The following is a 21,210-nucleotide window of genomic DNA, read 5'->3' on the forward strand; positions in this document are numbered from 1 at the left end:
GGGCGGGGCGGGGCGGCCACCATCCATCTTCCGAGAGCAGCAACAAATGGAAGGGTGGTTGCGCTAATGCCGTTTGTGCTGGCCAGGGAGTAAAGGTGGGGGTGCCCTGCGGCCCGACGCTTCGGACAGAAAGGTGGCCTCGGACAGAGACAGAGCGAGAGGGGAGGGGGCGGCGGCGGTGCGCTGGGAGGAGAAGGAGCTGGCTGTGCTGCTTCGTGGCGGAGGTGCCTGGGTGCCCGGCCCGTCGGCGCCGTCCTTCTCGGTGTGGGCGGGGTGCCGCCGGCCGCCGTTGCGTTCGACTAGGACGATGATTCCCCCCGCGTATTCGCTCTCGCATCCGGGGGGTGTGCTGGTTGTTGGGCTAACGGGCGCGGCGGCCTGGCCGAGGGGCCTAGCCCACCTGCAGGCGGCTCACGGTACGGTCTGATTCATGCGCGTTTCCATCCCCCCTCCCCCCCCTCTCTCTCTCCTTTCTTTCCTCTTTTTTTTTTTTTTTTTTTGCCCATCCCCGCTCTGTCCCGAACCCGTGTCATTTATTATTGAGCAGATTGTGCGCCCCGTGAACAAGTGTTGCCGTTGGCCGCGCGGGCCGGGGGGTGCGGGGGCGGGCGGGTGAGCGCGGGGCCCTCCCCGGCCACGCTCGGCACAGGTGCGCCAGATTGGTGGTGCTGTGTAAAAAGAGAGAGCGGGAAAAGAGTGCGGGTGAGAGGGAGAGACAACAAAGGGCTTTTCATACCGTACAAAGGGGGAGGTAAATTCGTCGTTTGTTGACTCGACTGGGTGTCAATGCAGTCGCGTCGGCCAGTCACACTACACTCGGGATGTGGCCGATCGTATACACCGACCGGCGGGGGGCTGCGGACTGTAAAGTAAAGGGACAGCCGTGCGGGCTGAGGGGGGGAGGGGTGGGGGGTGAAAGGAAGGGCAGGGGTAGCGTTCTGAGCCCCTCGAGGTCGCGCCGGCCCCGAGGATCCCAAGACCCCTGAGGTCAAACCCCGCCGAGCCCCCACCCCACCCCACCCACGTCCCGCCACGCCCGCCACCGCAACCACCTCAGGTCGCGCGCTACACAATCCAATTTGCAGGCAACCGCCGTTACAACAGCTCCGGCCCGGAATGGCTCGAGCTCCTCTCTGCGTCCGCCAGCGGCAGCGCCAGAGTAGAGTCGGCTGCTGCCCCTGCCTCTCCCGGCCAGCTTCTACGTGCTTCCTTTTCTACCCGCATCGCGCCCTACACGGGCAGGGAGAGGACACGACACGCTGGCAGGCTTGGGGAGCAGGTGCCCGGTGCCCGGGCCGGGTAGAGGCCGAAGTGGGGCACTCCACGGCGGTGTAGGCGGGGGAGGGCTCCGGCCCGCACGGAGAGGAAAGCGCTGTAGACACACGGGTGTCCATTAGCACCCCGCCCCTCGCACCCCTTCCCCGGATCCCTTTATTAATATACTCCAGCCGCCCTGGCCGCCGCCGCGCCGCCCCCCGCCCCCTCGGCTCACTCATCAAGTGTTTACGAGATGAGGTGCGTACGTCGCACAGCGTCTTGCTTTTAGGCTGCGGCGGAGGTAGCTGCAGAAGCAGCAACAGCAGCAGAAGCAGCAGCTCCCCTCCGATGACGGTGGACGACATCCTGCGGTTGTGCAGGGTCCCGTCCCTTGCAGGCGATTGGGCGCTGTTGCCAACTGGGTAGGCAAAACAGACACAGACCCACGAATGCACCTGTCTGGGGTAGCGTGGAGCGGCCTGCCTCCCGAGGTGAGGTAGGCAATGCCGACGCTGCCGAGCGTGCCGCGTTGCCTACCCAGGACCTGGCGGGCGTTACCTTGGATGGAGGTCACAGCGTGAGTCGGCAGCGAGGGGTAAACACCACTGCGATTCTGAGCGTTGTACACCGATTCTTCTTCAATTTCCTCTTGACTATGTTGTACTTTGTTCTGATCTCTTAGTTTTTAAGAGTCCTATCTGAACATAGGCGTGTATCTAGGACTTGCCCGTAAATCACGTTTATTTTGCCTTCTTACAGGCGGGTATTGCACTCGCGCTTGTTATGACTTGTGTGACTTATTATTTGACTTCTCAAATAACTTTACGACTTTATCTTGACCTTTTGAATTGCGCACACCTAATTTTCAAAGTGGTGCGCCGAAAGCAGTGTTCAGGATGCCTCCATGCCTGTCCGTGTGATTGGCTGGGTGTCATGGAGAAGCCTCGCGTAAAAGTAACAACAGAATGGTCAGGGGCCCGTGGGCCACCCTGTACTGATAGTAATACACCAATGGGCGCAGCAGAGTTACTAGTTGAGTTTTAGTTTTGCAGCGGCCGCGCTAGGTTTGCTAGTGCTCTGGAGTGGTCCCCGCACACCATCACCACCTCCAAGGCCACCCTCGTATAGTAATATAGAGGGAAATCAGAAGATGCCACATTTAGACTCTTTTGTACTTTAATTGGTTTGTTGAGAGACAGCGAACACAGTTATGTTTCGCAACAATAAAACTACAAATTAAATAATGAAAGGAAAAGTGTCAAAAATAATACAATTATTCACCTAGATTGATATACAGGAAAATAAGGAATAAATAGGACCAATATTACACACTGGTACATTAGGCAAACACTGTTCGTAAAGAACTGAAATCCATGATGAATTAGAATTAATCATAAAATATTTTAAGGTACTAATGGTTAACACTGGTTTTTATACAGTTCATTCGTTCAATGTTAGTAACAAAAATTAGATAAAAAGCACCGTTCAAAAAGAAAGCAGATTCAGAACTAAAATTGCAACACCAAAAGGCTATAAATTTCAAAGTTTATAATCTGACTATAGAAATTGATGGAGTCAAGTCATCATCCAACCAACTGGACTTCGGGGAAGTCTACTAATAATTTAAAATCATATTTGGGCAATTGGCAACTATACATGTGGAATAAGGCAATATACATTGAGTACGTTTGCTTATATTCCTTCAGAAACCAGAGAAACTATTATTTTCTGTTTAAGTACACTCACTGGGCAAGCCTACATACATACTTTTCCTTTTAAGAATAAGAATGCATCTTAAGTAAACACTAAATTAAATATTAAAAAAAAGAGGGGTGATGAGTATTTCATATTCCAAATTGCCATGAACTTTACACAAAGGCACACATACACACACATTACAAATATCTATATACACACACAGTCGAAATTGATCTATCACACCACAATCCTGATGGAATGAGTTGAAGATGTTCTTATGAGGACATGAGATACAAAAAGAGAGCTATGTGGAAAATTTAACTAATTAAGACACTAGGGGCTTGTCTTTTTCTTCTTTGCTTCAGGGCTTTTCACGTCTTCTTCCCTAAACCTCAAATTTTTCTCTCTGCATTTCTTGTCAAAGAGTTTACGCAAGCGAACACCAGATCTGCAACATACAACAAGAAATGAGTGTGGCACAAATGAATAATTTTTGCAAATAGTATGATTTGGTAAGGGTAGCTTACTTGTACACTTCTGAGTCAGCTTGATTATACATGTCACAGTTCTCAAAAACAAGGAGAGCATCAGCAAGGACCTCGCTTGTGTTCCGATATTCCAATAAATTTAATTTGTGTTTAATAGTTCCAAAATCCATTGGCCTCTTGATGATTGTGTGGTAGTCAGGAACCTTAAAGGGGGGTAGATAATTTAATTAGAGCAGGCTAATTAGAGCTTATACAACAAATACTTGCAGTTGGTGTAACTACCTCTGATTTCTGAACAGGGCGGATAAAAGCCCAGGCATCTTTGTGACGGATAATGTCCTCCAACAACTCTTGTAGAGCAGCATTATCCAGAGGTAAGTCATCATCGTTTACATCTAATGAACGACGGGAGCGTCTTCGAGATACCGATGATTCATCATTAGTTGCTTCTGCAAAATCAAAGTGCGTTTAATTTGTTTACTTACACCGAGAAGATATTCCCTAAATCCTAAGAAGTGACATAAATTAAAGAATAGTTAGAAAGCTTGGCTGTTGTGAAATTGATGACAGATGCAAGTTCTTAAAAAATCAAAGAATTTCTATAAACATAAAACTTGACACACACAAGAAATGGGGTGAGTTAAAACTTTTCAACAGCATTTTTTTTTAACAGAGTTATGAACATGCACAATCACAATTATACTAAAAGCAGACAGATGTCAAGAAAGGTTTCAAAACTACAAAGCAGGGCACATTAGTTTGATGAACTGTACAGATAAGAGAAAACAGATAAAACAAAAAAATAATTTTTCTTAAATACAGTTGGATTATAAGAAAAAGTGCAATGTTAACCTATATGTGCCCTAAATATCCCAATGAATCCCGAAAATAAAATCTGATTAATAGCTCTCAACTTTCATTTTCCAAAAACAGAAATTATTCCTTGTATGTTTGTTTCCCTAAAATGGCTAACACATGCAACTAAGGCCAACTAGAATGTTAAAATTACAAACCATCATAACTTTGATTCCGCAGTTGTTTGGCATAATTAGAGATGTTGGCGACAGCCTTCATGGCACATCGCCTGCGGGAGTGCAGTTGTCGGTCCTCATTTTCCTCACTTTCCACTTCCTGACCAGGATCCACTTTGTCGTCATCTGTACCCCGCAACAACCCTTGTAAGTACAGAGGCAGCAAGTACTAAGCGAGTACATAGCCTGATAAATTTAAGAGCTAGAAATATCTTAGAGGTGCTGAGTGGTCAATATTGGAAAAACTAATTTGACTTGATTAAAAATCCAAAATGTCCGTGTGAAATGATTTTGCGTTAGACCTAAAAGTAAGTTTGGAAGGTAATAGAACTTCTCATCCCGAGCAATAATTGAGACATTATACTAAGAATGATAAACCAATGAATCACAGTTAACATCCCTGTAGGTATATAAATGCCAAATACAGCCAACTACCAGTACTAACCATCACCATGGGAGCTGCGAAGTTGCTTGGCAAAACGCGAGATGTTATCTATCGCTTTTGCCGCACATCGCCTGCGACTGATAATGGTGCGATCTCCGGGTGAGGTTTCACCTGTCAGCACAACTTGCTTTAACTACACAGAAAAATGTGGTGCACTCTGAACTCAGTTCCCCCAATATTATGACAAATATTTCCCATTCAGTATTAAACCCTTGAGTAACAACCCTCTACATGCAGGCAAGTTTGCACACATTAAGATAGAAAAAGAGTGATAGAATCATGCTGCAACCACCAGCTCCCTTAAGATAGAATTCACTAGCTACATTAGAGGGACATATTGTATTCCTTCTCTTAATACATGATGGTTCTACTCTAAACATTGCAAAACATTAATGAGATTACACTCAACAATCAGTGAAATACTTGCCTGCTTTATGTCTATTTGATGTCCTGATTTTACATTTCTCGCATGTCCACTTCCCTCGTGGTGCTTTTCTCATCCGAGGCTCAGCACAAGACAAATGGAAACATTTGTTACATTTCTCACACTGTAGTTCAGAACCATCCTTCCCACATGATTTGCATGGCTCTTTATTATCTTCGACGCTGATAATAAAAACAAAATTAGCTTTATAATACAACGCAGCCAATTTTTACACAACTTATCGGCTACTTACTGGGCATCTGACTCCATGATGTTGTCCAAATTGTCATCCTCATCATCGTCATAAAATACTTTTCTTGCTTTTTTGGCAGGTGTTTTTTTCTCCTTTGGCTTACAAGTAGGGCAGAACCAATCACCTTTTGGTACATTCTGTAAGAAAGTTCAGTTAACTTCATTATTGACCAGTTAAAACATAGAAGTGATCATTTTAATTTTAAGCTAATCACACTCACATGAAGCTTCGGTTTAAGGCAATACATGTGGTGGCCTTTGTTACATCCATCACACAGAAGCATTTGATCTGGGTCTCCCCTTCTGCGACACAATCTACAATTGGCATTGAGGGCAGATTTAGACCACTGAATACTTGAATCTGTAAATTTGAAGGAAATGTTAAATAAAATTTCCACAATTACCACACAGGATGTCAAAAGAGCATTTACTATACCTAAGGTAGACAGGTGAAGGAAAAGTTGAGAAAAACTAGTTGAGGCCATTAGTGAAACCTGCCACTTTTGAAGAGTTGTCAAACCATCCTTTTCTTTCTCTGTCTCTTCTTTTTCCTCGCTGTTTTTCTTTTGTTTTTCTTTGGATTTTTCCTTGTCATCAAGACCAAGTGGTTTCTTCAGATAGCGCTCATCGATTCCCTGTGATACTTGCAGAATTGCACAAGCCAAATCTCTGACACAATCATGTGCAGGTTTGATGTCAAAACTACCCATATTTGCTACTTCCCATGCCAACCTTGCATAACACGATGGGTCCCTGTCCCGACTACTGCTAGCAGTGGAGTCAGGAGTTCCAGGTCTACTGAGATGCTCGGATTTAATTTTGTCTACAATTGAGGTGCTAAATGCATCAGATTCATCTTTCACACCAGGCCAGACAAGTTTGTCACACTCTTTGTTATAGCTACGAGTTGTCAGAGCATCACGCCAGGATTGTCTATTTTTTACTTTAAGTGACCCTAATCCACCAATCCGTATCTTTTCTTCCATTTCCAGAATTAAATCTCTTAATGTTAACTCAAGAATGTCCTCCAGAGGAGTTCCAGCGTCATGACCTAATAGTGTGTCTTTGTAGAGGTTGCTTTCCTTATTGCGTTGAGACTTCCTCACTTCAACTTCAATTTCAGTTAAACCTGGGTTTAATTTGGAAATTGGACAATTTTCTAAGCTATGGTTTACTCGATCTTTACCCTGTATCAACATTGTGCGCAGCTCACTTTCTCTATAACCCCTGGTGCTAAGTCTCTCAATTAAGTCATCTAATTGATCTCTTAGATAAAATGCCCAGGTAGTGCGCTCAACTTTGGTTGCATGCACAGGACATGTACTTGGGTCAGCATTGCAGGTTAAAAGTGCAGTATGATTGGCAGACACTTTGGACTCATCATCTGCTTGCTGAACTTGTTGTGAAGGAGATTTCATTGGGCTTCCTGCAGCCTTCTGGTTTTTCTCAGATAGCAGCTTTTTGCTAGGGCTTCCCATTGGAGGGACTGGTACACTCTCAGCATCAAAATCATTTTCCTTGTCACTTCCACCATTACGCTCTTCTTCAAATAACTTGCATACATATGACAGAGTATCTTCCATTTTTGTTAGTTCCAAATTGTGAGGAGTAGGTTTACTTAGACATGAACCTGCAAACCTCTCATCATGTTCAACAAAGAGCCCAGGCAAAGAGGCAAACAGCCAAAACCGTCGGTGAGCTCTGTCAGAACCTACAGGAAGGTTGGTATGCCCCATCATCTCATCCATCAGTTGATTTCGCCGTTTCTGAATTTCACGCTGTTTTTCACTATTATTCTTTTTCTCTTGAGCAAGGCGAGCTGCCTTTTGTTCTGCACTTTCTTCTTCTTCCTCACTTTCTTCATTCTCACCCTCAACTTTAGGCTCCTCTGGTTCAGTAGCATTATGCTTCTTCCTCTTCTTGCGACCTTGTTCAATCCTGGAGTGTGAATCATAAAATTAGAACAAAACAAGAAAATTGTCAAAGGAAAATAACAGTAAAGGGGAAATTGCCTTACATTTCTCTCTCTTTCTTGCTTATCTCTCTATCAGCAAAATGCAACTCAGTACGCACTTGCTTGGTTTTCTCCATTCGTTCTTCAATAACATCTCTCATTGCAACATATGTCATAATTTGGTTTATTAGGCAAGTCAAAATTGAAAGTTTGTCCTCTGAAAAATAGAAGAAAAAATATGAAAGAAAAGTGGTGAAATAGGCATGGATTTAAGTACCTGGGAGTGATTCTTTCAGCATGCTACAATTTACCTGCAGGAAGCTCATAAATACTTGTAGTACTCAGAGACTTCAGAATATTCATATTCTCCATTTTCCACACCAATCCAGGGTCATCCCTAGTTGTATAGCCACCTCGCTCTCGGTATCTGGAATAATCGGAGGATAAAATGAAGACAATTCAAATATTCCCTAAACCAAAGGTAATAAGAGTGAGTAGCTGACCTCCACTCGGAGCTGATATCGCCTGCACGGTTGCCAGACTGAAGGAGATGTAGTCTCAGAACCTCTGTAAGTACTACAGAGTCCAGTTCTACTTTGCTAAGAGGTTTTCCTTGAAAAGTTTGACTCCAGGCAGATGCTGCTGAAGCTATCCTTAAGGCTTCAGTTGTGGCAATGTCACCTTCATCCAGGTTCCCTGCATAGATAAAATACAATCAATTACCGTTAAAGAGATTCAGCAGGCACCACGAGTCCAGATCGTTAACCAGGAAATCGTCGTATCCCCCCCCCCCCCGGTTGAGGACTAAATAAGCGGGTTTTTGAAAAGTCGACTAGTAAGCAGAATTTTTTTATGTAAGCTAGAACAGTATTAATAGCTCTATTAAACAGTGCCTAATACGGTCAGTACATCAAGATCCACTAAAAATTTACACTACGGACGCCCAACATCTGTAATTTTTTTTTTTTCGATGGGAATAGCTACATTTGCAATCTTTTGCAATAAAAATCATACAAATGACATAGAACCGCAGAAAAAAATTTGTTACAAATAATCATTATCTCTGGGGCTTGAATTAACAAGAACTAATTAGTGATTAAAACAATCCCAATTACCAAGAACTGTGCCATTAGACATGGGTACTTACCAGCAACAGGTTCTGTTAGATCAGCAGGATTAGCATCCTCCAAAGCATCTGCCTCATCCTCTTGCATTTCAAACAGTGCAGATAACAGCAGTTGCAGCAAATCGTTCAGTGGTCCTGTGACCTCTGGCTCAACTAAAGCTCTCTCTAGAAGCTCCAAAGGCACACCATTGGGGAAGAAATCTTTTACTTTTAAGGTCTCAGAGAATGAATGGAGGAATTCCATTACCATCAACATGTCTCCAAAATATCTGTTAGGTATTTTGGTGTGCACAGGTGTAGGTTCTGGTAGAATTTTCAGGTCTTCACATTCCAGGTCTTCCCTTTGCCTATTCCATTCACGAATAAATTTAGCCAACTCCAGTTTCTTTTCACGGTTAGCAGCTCGAGCTTTCAACAATTCTTCACGTCTTTTCTTTTTGTCCTCAATAGCTTTAATTTTCAGTTGTTCCCGTTCTTGAGGATTCTCAAACTTTCGTCTTTTTCTTACTTTACCTGTCAAGGCAGCCTTGCCATATTTGTCTTTAAGTTTCTGAGCAGCTGTCTTTTGAGGTGAAAGCGATCCGCGTTTTTCACCATTTGATGTACCATTGGGCGATTTCTTCGTCATAGTTATATATTTTTGCATTGTTTCTTGTCTGGACTTTTTACCTTGAGGAGGAGTACCAGTATCAGGTTTTGCCCGCTTAGTGTACTTTCGTTTGGGACTTTTTGTTAACAGTAATTGTTGCTGCAGCTGTCTTTTGACAGCTCTGCTTGATGATGGAAACACAGGGTCTTTGCCAGCAAAGATCTGATCAAACTTATACTGATGAATTTTGTATTTGTTTAATTCACTTTCCTGAAAGAGCAAAAGAATAAGCTGTAAGCTCAACACTTGTTTCAAGAATGTTAATTTCGGCATTTTAGGTGGATAATTGTGCTTATTCCTAGTTATAGAAGTATACTATAAAACAGTCTAACCTTTATTCTCAAGATGCCATCTTTGTCCATCTCCAAAAACTGTTTGAGAAAGAGCCTATTGCGGTCTCGAGAATACATGCGTGGTCTTCGCCGCACTTGAGATGCTGGCAATGTGTGCATCTCACTGATATCCTCAGCAGTTCTGTCTGATAGTTCAACCTCATAACGAAACAGAGAGGGTGGAGGTTGAAATTGTCGTTGAGGATCCCTAAGGTACAAAAGAGCAATTTAAGTTACACACCAGAACAGTTGATAGAGGCTACAATTTTTTGCCAGTAGAAAGGACACTTACTTTACTTCACTAGGTTTATTTGGGTCTTGGTTAGCTAATTGTTCAGCTGTTGGCTCGGTGACATGAACAACATAGGCATCCGTCCTATAAAAAATAATCATAGAATTCTTGATTCTTAGACAAGAGAGTAGAGTGAACAAATAGAATTAAATACACTAACCAAGGGCCTCCTTCTGTCAGACAAACTTCTACTGTTTCTCCAACAAAGTAGCGGTCTCTGACATAGATGTAAATGTCTTCAACCAGATCAAGTATGCCTGTGCGATGGGTCTTAGAAGCTAGGTAAAGAACTGGTACCTTGAGCTAAAAATTAAAGCCAATTAATAAAATGCTTGTGAGGAGCTCTTATCTCTACATTTAAAATAATACACTAGTTTCAGTTTCTTACCTCCATAGGAAAATCTTTGAGATTTTGCTTAGCATTTTGCTCTGATTTTAATGCTTCTTCAAAAGTTAGTTGGGGACGTCCAGTTAATGAACATTGCCATACAAGGGAATTGCATAATATAATTCTCTCGCAATACTCCCTGAAACAAAAATAAAAAAATATGATAATTAGGCAGTTACACACCATCAGCCCACGAAATGTACACTGAATATGGCTATCAGCTATCAAAAATAAAATTAGAATTATTTTTTCCCCCAAAAAAGGTGGTGTGTGTGAAAAACAAAAACAGTGAATAGGTTGATGAGCAAAAATTGTGAAAAAAGATCCCAAGCTACAAATTTGATAAACCACACACGGTTTAACCCTTTGATGACTCCTCTCCACCTTCATGTTTTCAAGGTTAGGTAAGAGATGCTATGTGAGAGGAGCACTGTAGAGGTTTGGGGTCCAATCCACTCTACATAGACATGATCAACTAGTTTATAAGTGAAATCTGATGTATTGACATAAATTTGTAGAGAATGAGATGATCAATTAGAGTATTTGAGCATTCACAACTATCAGTGTTGGCCTAGATTAAAGGCACCTGGTTGCAAAGCCAAAGCCAAACAGCTAGTTAACTTCTTAAGTGCCAATTACATAGAATGCCAGAAAATTGCAGGTCAGTAGGGGGAATGTAAACAAATAATGTTATACAATGAACGAGATGACGCCGGTTACAAAGGTGAGGGGTAATATCTTTGTCATGTTGGGCATCGGAAAGACGAACTCAAGTGAGCCGACTACGAGTTCAGATCTTGACAACCCGGACACAACCAAACTTCACTTACTCGTAATCTCGAAATATTTCCTTAGTAAGCGGACAGTAGAATACTTCGTCAGAGCTGTGCAAATCTGGTGGAGGCTTCTTCCTCTCGAAGGGCTTTTTGTCCAGCAAAGGCATGATGAAGCTCCGCAAATAAACTTTTGGAGGGAATAAGTCAACGTCTTTACGCTGGTTAAGGTCCGCGAGCTTGGACCAGGAGGACCCCGATGAATTTGCCGCACACCTTCAGCACACAATCCGCGTCACATAGCAGACACAAGCAGACGATAAACACAGTGGAATGTTCCCATGATTTTCCCGTAAACCGTCAATAATATGGGTGCGATAAATAGTTGCACAACTAATTGATAATGCAATTACTAATGTCAGATTAAACAACGGTATCGTCGGTACACTTTCACACCTGACAATGGAAGATGGAATGGGTGAAATGGATGCGCGCACAGCGCGCTAGCGCGCTACCGGGTACGTTCCTGCACCAAATAAGCGGAACAGGCAGTATAACTACTTAATTCACTCTTTGAAAAATGTATCAGTATATTCACTTTGATCCGTAACTGATATTACTTTTGTTCAAGACTAATATTTGGCAATATTTATATCTTCTTCACGTATTTCCAGAAAATTTGCCTAACTGGAAAGAGAGGTAGTACACGTTTTAGATGGCAGTGTTTCCGTGGTGGGGGTAATTTTCCCGCGAAATCATTAAACCGTTGTGTACTGTGTGTCAGTCCTCAAAAATAGTTAAGGAAAACGTTTCATCATTCCCAACCTTTCCCTGGATTATATTGAAATGATTTGGCCGATAAGATGGTGAAATGGAATTCACAAAACCATGATAAAACTGCTGCAAAGTTAAAACATTCAAAGTGGACGATCAGCCGTCGTCTGCTAAGCTACTTCCTATCATATTTCTCATCCCACACATGCGTTCACGTTCACTTGTTTACTCATTCAGTCCTTAAACTCAATCCAAAAATAATGTATTTTCTGTATTATGCGAAACTGAAATCATACCATTAAGTGCCGATGTCTGCCATGAAAGATGCCGACCTCCCGGATATTTTGTTTAGCGAAATCTTGCTACAACTATCAACCTTCCCCAGGATCACCTGCCTTTTTTAACCTACCCAGTGACTTGGAAAGGTTAGTATTTGTAGACGAATGTCAACATTTTAGTCTGCTGTGGCTTATGCTGTGTATGTCTTGCAGCTGTCAATCATTGGTAAATCCTCATGTCGCCATAAAACTGTTGTGATCATTACTGCCATGAAGACACCAGTAATCTCTCTAATCTTAATAATTCAGAATCAATTGGGTAAAGTGTTATTTTTATTTTGTTCGCAGTCGTGTAAAGTGGGTAGAGAATGCGGGACGGTCGGATTTGAAAGAGAAGACTGTTTCTACCCTGTCTGGAAAGTATTACATATGTGCAGATCACTTTGAACCTTATTGTTTCATCGACCCAGCTAAGAGATCACTTCTGAGGAGAGATGTTGATGTTCTCCCCACAAATTTTAAAAGCAATTTAGCCTCCTTAGCCAGTATGGATGACAATAAAAGCTTCCGTGACAGTCAAAGTATGCACTGATTTTGAGCACATTGTCGTTTTAATTGTTGGTGTTGTTCAAACTAATTTAATGTCTTGATGATAGGTACCTTAGCCGGAACGGTATTGGCTGAAGTTGAGTCGGCACAAGAGATTTTAAATGCTGCAGTTGTATCAGAAGATGTTTTAGATGGTGCAGAATGGACAAACATTGTAGCAGTAAGCTTAAGTGATGATGGTAGTCTCATGTGCAACACATTGAATTCTCCATCTCAGGTAAAGTGGTTCTCTTATAATTCTATATAATAAAAATCATTACACACCCTAATTTTTATCTTTTCCATGTTTCCTCTGAATTTTTAGGAATTGACCGAGCACAGCGTAAGCTTTAATTCAGGAAATAATGCAGACTCCAATGAAATGGTTATGGAGTGTCTGATGCTCTGTCGTCTTTGTGCTGCTCTTGTTCAAGTCAATATGCTTGTTTCAATATTTGGTGATGAGTCAGATAAGGAAATAAAGGATATGATTGATCAGATCATACCTGGCCAAGTAAGTCTTTTTACCGAGGTCATTCTTTTATATTTTATCTCTATCAAAGACATTTAAATAACAAAATTTTTCAAACGAATCCATATTTTTTGTTAAAAATACAAACTAGGTCATGATGGATGATGGTTTACCTCAGCGAGTTTGCACAAGTTGTGTTGAAAGAGTAAGAAATTGTTGTGAAATAGTTGATTCGTTTAAGGCAGCGGATTCTCGCCTGCGACAAATGGTTGAGTTATGTAACTTAGATGATACAAATGGGAGTCTTACTTTACAAGACAATGGTAGTCTGCCTATAATACTTCAAACTGTTGATGAGTCTCCAGAAGTAGAGTTGGTAAGTTTTCAGCTACTGAATTACTAAAACCACTGATTTCAAAATGTTGTCATCTTAAAATCTTCTGCAAGTTAGTTTTGGCTTTTGATCAAATGAATTTCATGCATTCAAACAAATAATACTTCATTTCTTTTCTACATAGGATGGTATCAATACTAACATAACTTCACACTTCTCGGAAGATCAAACAACTTTAGATGGCTTTGTCTCTGATTCCATGCAGTAAGTATGCTGATATTTGGTAACAAATTTTTCAAAATATAATCTTATCCAAACCTCTGGTATTTCAAGCTGCAACAAAATATTGAGATACTTAATTTTATAGGCTTAACTCAAGAAATGTGAAGGAAGAGGCATCAGTAACAAATTTACCCACTTCAGAGTGCATTACCATTGGTGATACAATCAACTTCAATGTGCAAGTAGATGGAAATAGTTTAAGTTTCCAGGGCACCGAACATATTAAATGTGGAGTTTGCCATCAAGAGTTTGAGGAACCAGCTGATCTCGTTTCACATTGTATGAATTATCATTCCATAAAAATTGATGATGGGTCTGTCTTTCCCACTGAGGATATTAGCAATGCTTTTCAGTGCACAATTTGTGATCATATTTTGCCGAATGGGAACTTTTTGAAGAGTCACATGCTTTCTCATGTTTTCGGAACTCATGAGTGCTCATTATGTAAAATGACTTTTAAAGAAAAAGATGATCTAAATATTCATCTTAGTGAAGATCATATTAATTTTCATGGATCTAAAGAGAGTAATGAAGAAGATACAGATCATAGATGTGAAGATTGTGGTAAAGTATTTAGAAGCACAATTGCCTTAAGGAAACACAAAACAACCCACACAGGGGAGAGGACAGTCTTATGCTCACTCTGTGGTAAAACTCTAGCAAATCTGAATAGTTTGCGAGTGCACATGAGAATTCATTCTGAAGAAAGACCATATACTTGCAGTGAATGTGGGAAATCATTCAAAGGTCCATCTGAATTACGTTCTCACTCAGTCACACATTCTCGGGAAAAAATACATAACTGTCCTGAATGTGGAAGAAAATTTCATTCTAAAGGACTAGTGAGACAACATATGTTGAGCCACACTCATGACAAACCACATAAATGTGACATGTGCACAGCCTCTTTCAATCGCTTAGGTAATCTGAATCAACATAAGAAGAAGCATGTAGATAAGACTGTAATTCCGACTGTCACACCTTTTGAGTGCAATGCATGCGGAAAACGATTTCAGTCAAAACTCACATTAAAGTATCACTTAGCAAAGCATACTGGTGATAAGTATCCATTTGATTGTGAAATATGTGGTAAAAAATTTATAGCTATCGACCCTTACCGTGTTCACATGAGAGTTCATACTGGTGAACGTCCCTTTGAATGTGAAATATGTAAGAAGACATTTCGCAGTTCCGGAACTTTAAAACAACATATTACTTCTCTTCATAGAGATGACTTTCCATTTGGTTGTCCTTACTGTCAGAGGAGTTTCAAGCGTCTGCAATCCTTAATTGTTCATAAAAAAACCCATACTGGAGAGAAACCATGGCTATGTTCACAATGTGGACGAGCATTTGCTCAGAAAGGTGATATGATCAAGCATACCAAAACCCATCGACCTAATGTAGAAGAAGAGGAGATAATAATGGAAGTTGATACTATTGATGATTTAGCATTAGACAATGAAATTTCAAAAATGATTTTTGGTTAACCTGGAATATTTTAAGTGAAATTTTTTACCCAGGTTTGTTACAAGAAAATTATTGGCTGGCTGGCAATGAATTTGTTTTGCAGTTTTTCACTCTCTCTCTCTTGTATTGTTACTTGTTTTGTTACATTTTTTTATTGCTTTGGTAGAAATCAATAATTAAATATCAGGGATAAAAACAAAAATGTTTAATTTTTACCGGCAAGCCATCATTGTACAGTCACACATGAGAAATATTGTCAATATTATACAGATATAGTTCTGACAATATAATCTTATCAATGTAGATTCAAAATGTTAAAAGTATCGGTCCAAATCCAGAAATTCATCTACACCAGAGATATATGAGGAGTGATTGTCATCAGCTTGTAGATCAAACAGACCTGTAGTAGGAGACTTTGACTCAATGGCATGATTGAGAATTAAGTTATGGTCTCTTGAAACTTTAAGTGATGCAACACAAGCTGTTTCAGGAGTTACCTCAGATTTAAGAGGAAAGGTTTGTTCTGAAAAATGGTTAGATTGTTTGTCAGCCATTTCAGGTACATGAGGCAGAAGAAAATCTTGCGATCCTACAGAAGATGGTTCATGATTTTCATTTGGTTGAGTATGTTCAGAAATTTCTGGCTTTGAATGTGATTTGTAAGGACTACCAGGTTTAGGCTCTCTGAAAGTAAAGGAATCTTGAAAACTGTCATTAACATTTAACAAAGAGGTTGAACTGAATGCATCGCTTGCTAAACATGATCCCAGGTCATCAAGGAAAGATTTCTGCCCTTTCTCTAATATATTGGAGAGTTCAGCATGTGTTTCTGAGGAATCATTTGACATAAATGAAATTTCATTTGACTCTAATCTAGGGAAACAAGTAACTTTGCCAAGTGAAGCAGATTCTCCATCAGAAGGCTTGTCGTCCACATTAGCTAAAAGATTGAACTTCAGAGAGCCACTTAACAAAATGTTTTCAGTACTTTCATCCTCTCCATTTGTGATAGCAGTAACACACGGACTGACTTGATTCCCGGATAAGATAGTACTGCTTTCATTTAGAGGCATGCATGATATTGGGGCAGAATTTACAATGTATAGAACATTTTGAATTGGAGTAAATTTGGATGAAATTCCTTCCAGTCCTACATTAGAACCAATGGTTAAAGTTTCTTTTGGAGGTATTTGCTCAAGTATTTTGACATCCAATTCTTTGCCTTTTCCACTGTTACCTAGGAAAGTTGATTTACATCCATTTAAGGTCTTGCTACAACTAGGAAGTGAGCTGTAAATAGAATCAATGAGATAGTATCCAATGAAAAATAAAATTACTTTCTTGTAAGTTAATAACTAAAAACTTACCCCAATGAAGATTTTGGCAGTATGTTTTTTAGCTGCACCCCTTGGAATTGTGTTGGATGAAACAGAGAAGCTACAACAGTAGAAAAAGATTTACATCAGAACTAATTCAGGATAAAACTTGAATAGAAAAAAAAGCTGTGAATAAGTTCCCCATAGATTAGGAATAATCTTGCTAAGACCAACTCACCACGTTCTTTGTCAATTTTATTAGACAATGATAAGCGGGGAAAGAGTGTTGGCTCTGCTTTTCTTATGAGTTGGTTGCGTGCTTTGTTTGTAAACATGTTAGGTGTGAAATGATTTGCACACACATAATATGAATGAAGATTTGGTTTGTTTTTTAAATCTAGTCTTTCAGCTCCTGATAACCACTTTAAGGCACTGAAATTAGAGTGAAAGCAAGTGAGACTTGTAGACAGAACTAGCCAAACATGTTATAAACATTATTTTTTTTAAACACTCACCGATTTCTATCTTTTGGAAGTCTAAAAAGAGACACACCACGATAATTTCCTTTGTTACACCATCGCGCAATGCAGTAGTTTGATGACCTTTTCATTTTCAGAGAGCTAAACAACAATCAAAATTGAAGTTAAGAAAATTAATATCTATTTGAAGATGTATCTTTTAGAGTTCAAGTCTTACCTTCCTGAGGCATTCTGTCTTTCAGTTTCATTAGTGAGACCAACTTTGCATTGATTAATTTCCTGTAAGCAATCATATTTTTAACTATTTATTCACTGTCTAACTCATGAAGAGGAGATAATAAAGTCCTAGATGGTCATAAAAATACACAACTTACATTTGTACTTTTGATAAAAGCACATTTTATCTTTTCCTGAGCTTCCTGACACGATACTATAAACAAATTCCAGGTCATCAGTCTGGTTTTGCAAGTATCACAGACGCATAATCTGTCATTTTTCGGCAGCAGCTGGAAGATAAAAGACAGTTAAAAACTCCGGACAAGCGAATGTACATAGTATAAAATATAAGTGTTATGAGGTAATAGTGATAAACATACCAAGTGTGTATCAATATACTTGTTTATTAAATAATCTAAGTTTTCCTTCCTGCCTAACTCACTGTTGACATCTGTCAGTGCGACACCATTTCCTGGTGTCGCACACAGACGGCAAAACGGCGATAAAAGTGACAGAGACATTGTTTGTTTGTATTGGTACTGAAGCTATCCATAACCTCACCAGTCAAAAATTTGACATTCCCGTGTTTGCGTGCGACACAAGTAGGGAGTGTGTGGTTTGACACATGACAATCTAAGCCATGGCAAATTCTTTGTGTCTTGAGCTATCCAAGTCATCTCGAGAAAACAATGACACAAATAGGGGGGCATAAAATCGAAGAGAAGGTTAATTTGTTAAATCCTGACTTTTTCGCCACTCGCCATTCATTTTCTCAGCTGTAGCAAGATGGCGCCTGGAGCGTGTTTACGACGGCTGACTTAGCTTTACGAAGGCGCAGACAAACAAAACCCTAACCTAAGTGACCTCCTCATACGGTTCGAAAAATTGTGCCGGTGAAGTGCGGGGTTTATGCTGTCAAAGTTGATCAGAAACAGCTGGTTGTTCAAGAGATAGCGTTTAAAATGACTACGTCTGGGATTCCTGATAAAATTTGGCAACCGAAGTTTGGTGTTCTCGAAACCACGTAAGTATATCGCTTAAGAATAGTGCAGCATCTTTACTTAACATTCTTAACATCATGTAGTTAAAATTTATGGTTCTGACATTAATACTTGTCACGAAATAATTTTGCCTATTAAGTTTGTTGGTGCTTCCAAGTACTCAATATTCCAAACTCACTACCTCTTCTTTCATTTAGTGGGTAATTGGTTTTCTTATCAGACACTAACATGACGTTACTTCCAAAATTTTCCAGGATGGGCGAGATTGTAATTGAACTTTACTGGAAACATGCTCCAAACACATGTCGAAACTTCGCGGAGCTATGCAGGAGAGGGTACTACAATGGAACTAAATTCCACAGAATAATCAGAGATTTTATGATTCAAGGTAGGTCTTGCATTGTAATTTAATGGTAATTTACAATAATAGAAGATTTAATCAAAAGTCTTATCCATGTTTCATTGTTAGGTGGTGATCCAACTGGAACTGGTAAGGGAGGTCAATCAATTTACGGAAGAGAATTTGATGATGAAATTCATGAAGAGCTGAAGCACACAGGTACAAGTATTAGACTCTTCTAGAAAACTGCTGCAGATACCCCCTCCTTTTTAGACGGTCCCCAAGACTGTCTCTACCAGGGGAATATGGCGTTAGCGACTAAGGGAGTTGGGGAGTGGGAGCTACTCCCCTCGAGTGCGAGTGGCAGTCTTTTTAGGATGTTCACATTTTTAGAGAACGGTTTGACACCCTTCTTTGTTTATTTACTGTTTGATAGCGAAAATGAATGTGATCCGCAACAGCAGACTACCACTTGCACTTGAAGGGAGTAGCTCCCACTCCCCAACTCCCTTTACTCCCCTATTCGCTAATGCCATATCCTCCAGAAGGAGAAAACATGCTCTCCCCCCCCCCCTCACCTCAAAGTCCGCCTGTTTTAATTGCATCTTCTACATTTGTTTCATGCAGGAGCTGGAATTCTGTCCATGGCCAATTCAGGCCCCAATACAAATGGGTCTCAGTTCTTTATAACACTTGCTCCAGCTCAGTGGTTAGATGGTAAACATGCTATATTTGGTAAGTAGTGTTTCTGAATTTTCTCACCCATGAGTTTAACTGCTGGAGTAGCCTAACCCTGTTTTTTTAAAATTTCAGGACGAGTGTACACTGGTATGGGTGTCGTGAAAAGAATAGGATTAGTGGAGACAGATAAATCAGACAGGCCAGTAGATGATATTGAAATTGTTCAAAGTTCTGTGTCTATGAACTAATTAAAATGTGTCTTATTTAATTTTATTGACAAGAAAAAAACCTTCTTTTTTAGAGTTAAGTCTTTTATTAAATAAAAAAAAAAATCTTTAACATAAAACTTTAGAAACATGCTGTTCCTTTCATTTATATATTTATGATACTATATCATCATCCTCACGTGGTCTCTTTACTCCTGTCATGATGCTGGTAACTGAGCCCACACTTGTGTCTTGGGGCTCTGATTTAGGAATCTGTAATGTTGTGATAGTTCCTGGTGTCTGAGCAATCTGAATTTTGGGCTTGGCTTTGGCTGTAATGGCACCTGGAAATAAAAATGACGTAAGATATTTTCTTCAACAAAACTAGAGTGCTGTATAAAAAGTTTTAAAAGACATGCCTTGAGAAAACTTTATGACCGGTTTTGGGATGGTTATTGATTGGGTTCGTGCCACAGTTGCCAACATATTTCCTCTCTTAGCCCCAGTTAAGGTTGCAGTTTGGCCTTTACTGGTTTGGAGTTTAATTGCACTTGTCACCCCAAGGGGGCTTTGAATAAAGCTTGTTGAGTTCCCAAGGCGGCCAAGTGGGCCAGATGGAGCAGAAGTTAATGCCTAAAAACACAGTAACCATTAATTCCTCTTTTTTCATTCACCTACAAACAATCAACTCAGTCTTGAAATTCTACCTTTTTGTTGTTACGTAGCTTATAGTTGACAGATGATAAGCAATAGCGGTCAGGAGGTAACCTGATGCCACAGCTTGGCTTCACCACAGGTAAAGGCTGACTGTTTTTCAACCTTGCTACCTCCAATAGTATCTAGGTAACAGAGCAAAATGTTAAAAAAGAATTTAAAAAAGTGGGAAATCCCATTGAAATGGTGGTGTACACACTGGTACACACCTCTCGTGGGGGCGGTGTAGTGAATGAGCGGTCAAGCTGCATATTTACAGCAAGTTTAACATCATCCAGATCAATAGTTTTCTTCTTTGCATGAGTAGCATAAACTCTTGAATCGTCCAAAATACATGTTACATAACCTGCAAATACAGAAAGTTTCATTTGGGCAGTCTGGCATCGAAGAAATGAGATAGGTTGATGGCTTCGAAAGTTTATTCTAGTGCGAGCGAGAACTGGATCTTTTTCTTAAAGATATTGATCGAATAAAACTTATCATAACCTCTAAGTTACTTACGGTAAGTGAATTCCAGCAATTGATTCAACACTCTCTGTTCATAATCCTGTACTCCCATGTCTTTTAACATCGACATTATCACCTGTGCATCTTTGGGGTAGTTAGGATTTCTTGATTGTGACCCCATCGTATTTGTTTCTTTTCAAAGTTAGGAAATTACATTTGTGACAGCATTTGCGGTGTCAAATGTTGTGTTTATTTCCAGATTCCACATTCCACTAGATCCGTTCCGTCCGAGCCATCAAGGAGGCCGAGGACAACTGGTCAATTTTTACCTCTCCTCTCTCTTCTCTTGAAACCTTAGACTTAAGAAAAAACAGAACAAAATATGGTATGCAATGGAATTACTCGGTTATTCAACAATTTTCAAAAACTGAACACTCGAAAACAGCTGCTGAATTTTGCTTTTCGACCGGCCCGATGCCCGCTAGCCGAACTTAGCCGAACCC

The 21,210-nt window shown here is 40.5% G+C and overlaps 5 protein-coding genes across 9 annotated transcripts; 2 read left to right on the top strand and 3 right to left on the bottom strand.

Moving 5' to 3' along the window:
- Positions 1–2,415: 2,415 nt before the first annotated feature.
- LOC113203035 (bromodomain adjacent to zinc finger domain protein 1A) lies at positions 2,416–11,754 on the bottom strand. Of its 5 annotated transcripts, XM_052265384.1 has the most exons (19): positions 11,566–11,754; positions 11,167–11,385; positions 10,337–10,475; positions 10,109–10,251; positions 9,949–10,032; positions 9,657–9,864; positions 8,697–9,534; positions 8,053–8,245; positions 7,861–7,976; positions 7,613–7,766; positions 6,032–7,533; positions 5,817–5,956; positions 5,597–5,733; positions 5,347–5,525; positions 4,920–5,030; positions 4,457–4,618; positions 3,726–3,892; positions 3,483–3,646; positions 2,416–3,403 (listed from the first exon to the last, which is right to left on the bottom strand). In XM_052265384.1, exons 2-19 carry the CDS (start codon positions 11,277–11,279, stop codon positions 3,289–3,291), a joined length of 4,665 nt encoding a protein of 1,554 aa, XP_052121344.1. In that variant the 5' UTR covers positions 11,280–11,385; positions 11,566–11,754; the 3' UTR covers positions 2,416–3,288. The 5 variants fall into 5 exon arrangements, with proteins under 5 accessions (XP_052121344.1, XP_052121343.1, XP_052121345.1 ...); XM_052265383.1 differs by having other exon boundaries at positions 11,167–11,754; XM_052265385.1 differs by having other exon boundaries at positions 4,457–4,600; positions 11,167–11,753.
- A 141-nt stretch (positions 11,755–11,895) lies between these two features.
- LOC113203036 (zinc finger protein ZFP2-like) lies at positions 11,896–15,509 on the top strand. Its single transcript, XM_026417516.2, has 7 exons — positions 11,896–12,308; positions 12,510–12,742; positions 12,818–12,987; positions 13,075–13,263; positions 13,373–13,597; positions 13,740–13,819; positions 13,923–15,509. Exons 1-7 carry the CDS (start codon positions 12,208–12,210, stop codon positions 15,325–15,327), a joined length of 2,403 nt encoding a protein of 800 aa, XP_026273301.2. The 5' UTR covers positions 11,896–12,207; the 3' UTR covers positions 15,328–15,509.
- On the bottom strand, positions 15,498–18,110 carry LOC113203037 (uncharacterized). The gene is made up of 7 exons (XM_026417517.2): positions 17,699–18,110; positions 17,477–17,608; positions 17,320–17,381; positions 17,139–17,243; positions 16,862–17,055; positions 16,675–16,744; positions 15,498–16,597 (listed from the first exon to the last, which is right to left on the bottom strand). The coding sequence occupies exons 1-7, from the start codon at positions 17,837–17,839 to the stop codon at positions 15,622–15,624; spliced, it is 1,680 nt and encodes a 559-aa protein (XP_026273302.1). The 5' UTR covers positions 17,840–18,110; the 3' UTR covers positions 15,498–15,621.
- An 18-nt stretch (positions 18,111–18,128) lies between these two features.
- Positions 18,129–19,695, top strand: LOC113203040 (peptidyl-prolyl cis-trans isomerase-like 1). Its single transcript, XM_026417519.2, has 5 exons — positions 18,129–18,342; positions 18,574–18,707; positions 18,789–18,878; positions 19,287–19,394; positions 19,473–19,695. Exons 1-5 carry the CDS (start codon positions 18,281–18,283, stop codon positions 19,586–19,588), a joined length of 510 nt encoding a protein of 169 aa, XP_026273304.1. The 5' UTR covers positions 18,129–18,280; the 3' UTR covers positions 19,589–19,695.
- On the bottom strand, positions 19,631–21,015 carry LOC113203039 (transcription initiation factor TFIID subunit 9). The gene is made up of 5 exons (XM_026417518.2): positions 20,762–21,015; positions 20,470–20,606; positions 20,254–20,385; positions 19,966–20,179; positions 19,631–19,890 (listed from the first exon to the last, which is right to left on the bottom strand). The coding sequence occupies exons 1-5, from the start codon at positions 20,886–20,888 to the stop codon at positions 19,721–19,723; spliced, it is 780 nt and encodes a 259-aa protein (XP_026273303.1). The 5' UTR covers positions 20,889–21,015; the 3' UTR covers positions 19,631–19,720.
- Between the last annotated feature and the right edge of the window lie 195 nt (positions 21,016–21,210).

Source organism: Frankliniella occidentalis, unplaced genomic scaffold (assembly GCF_000697945.3).
Source record: "Frankliniella occidentalis isolate FOCC.00 unplaced genomic scaffold, Focc_3.1 Scaffold26, whole genome shotgun sequence".
NCBI lineage: Eukaryota > Metazoa > Arthropoda > Insecta > Thysanoptera > Thripidae > Frankliniella > Frankliniella occidentalis.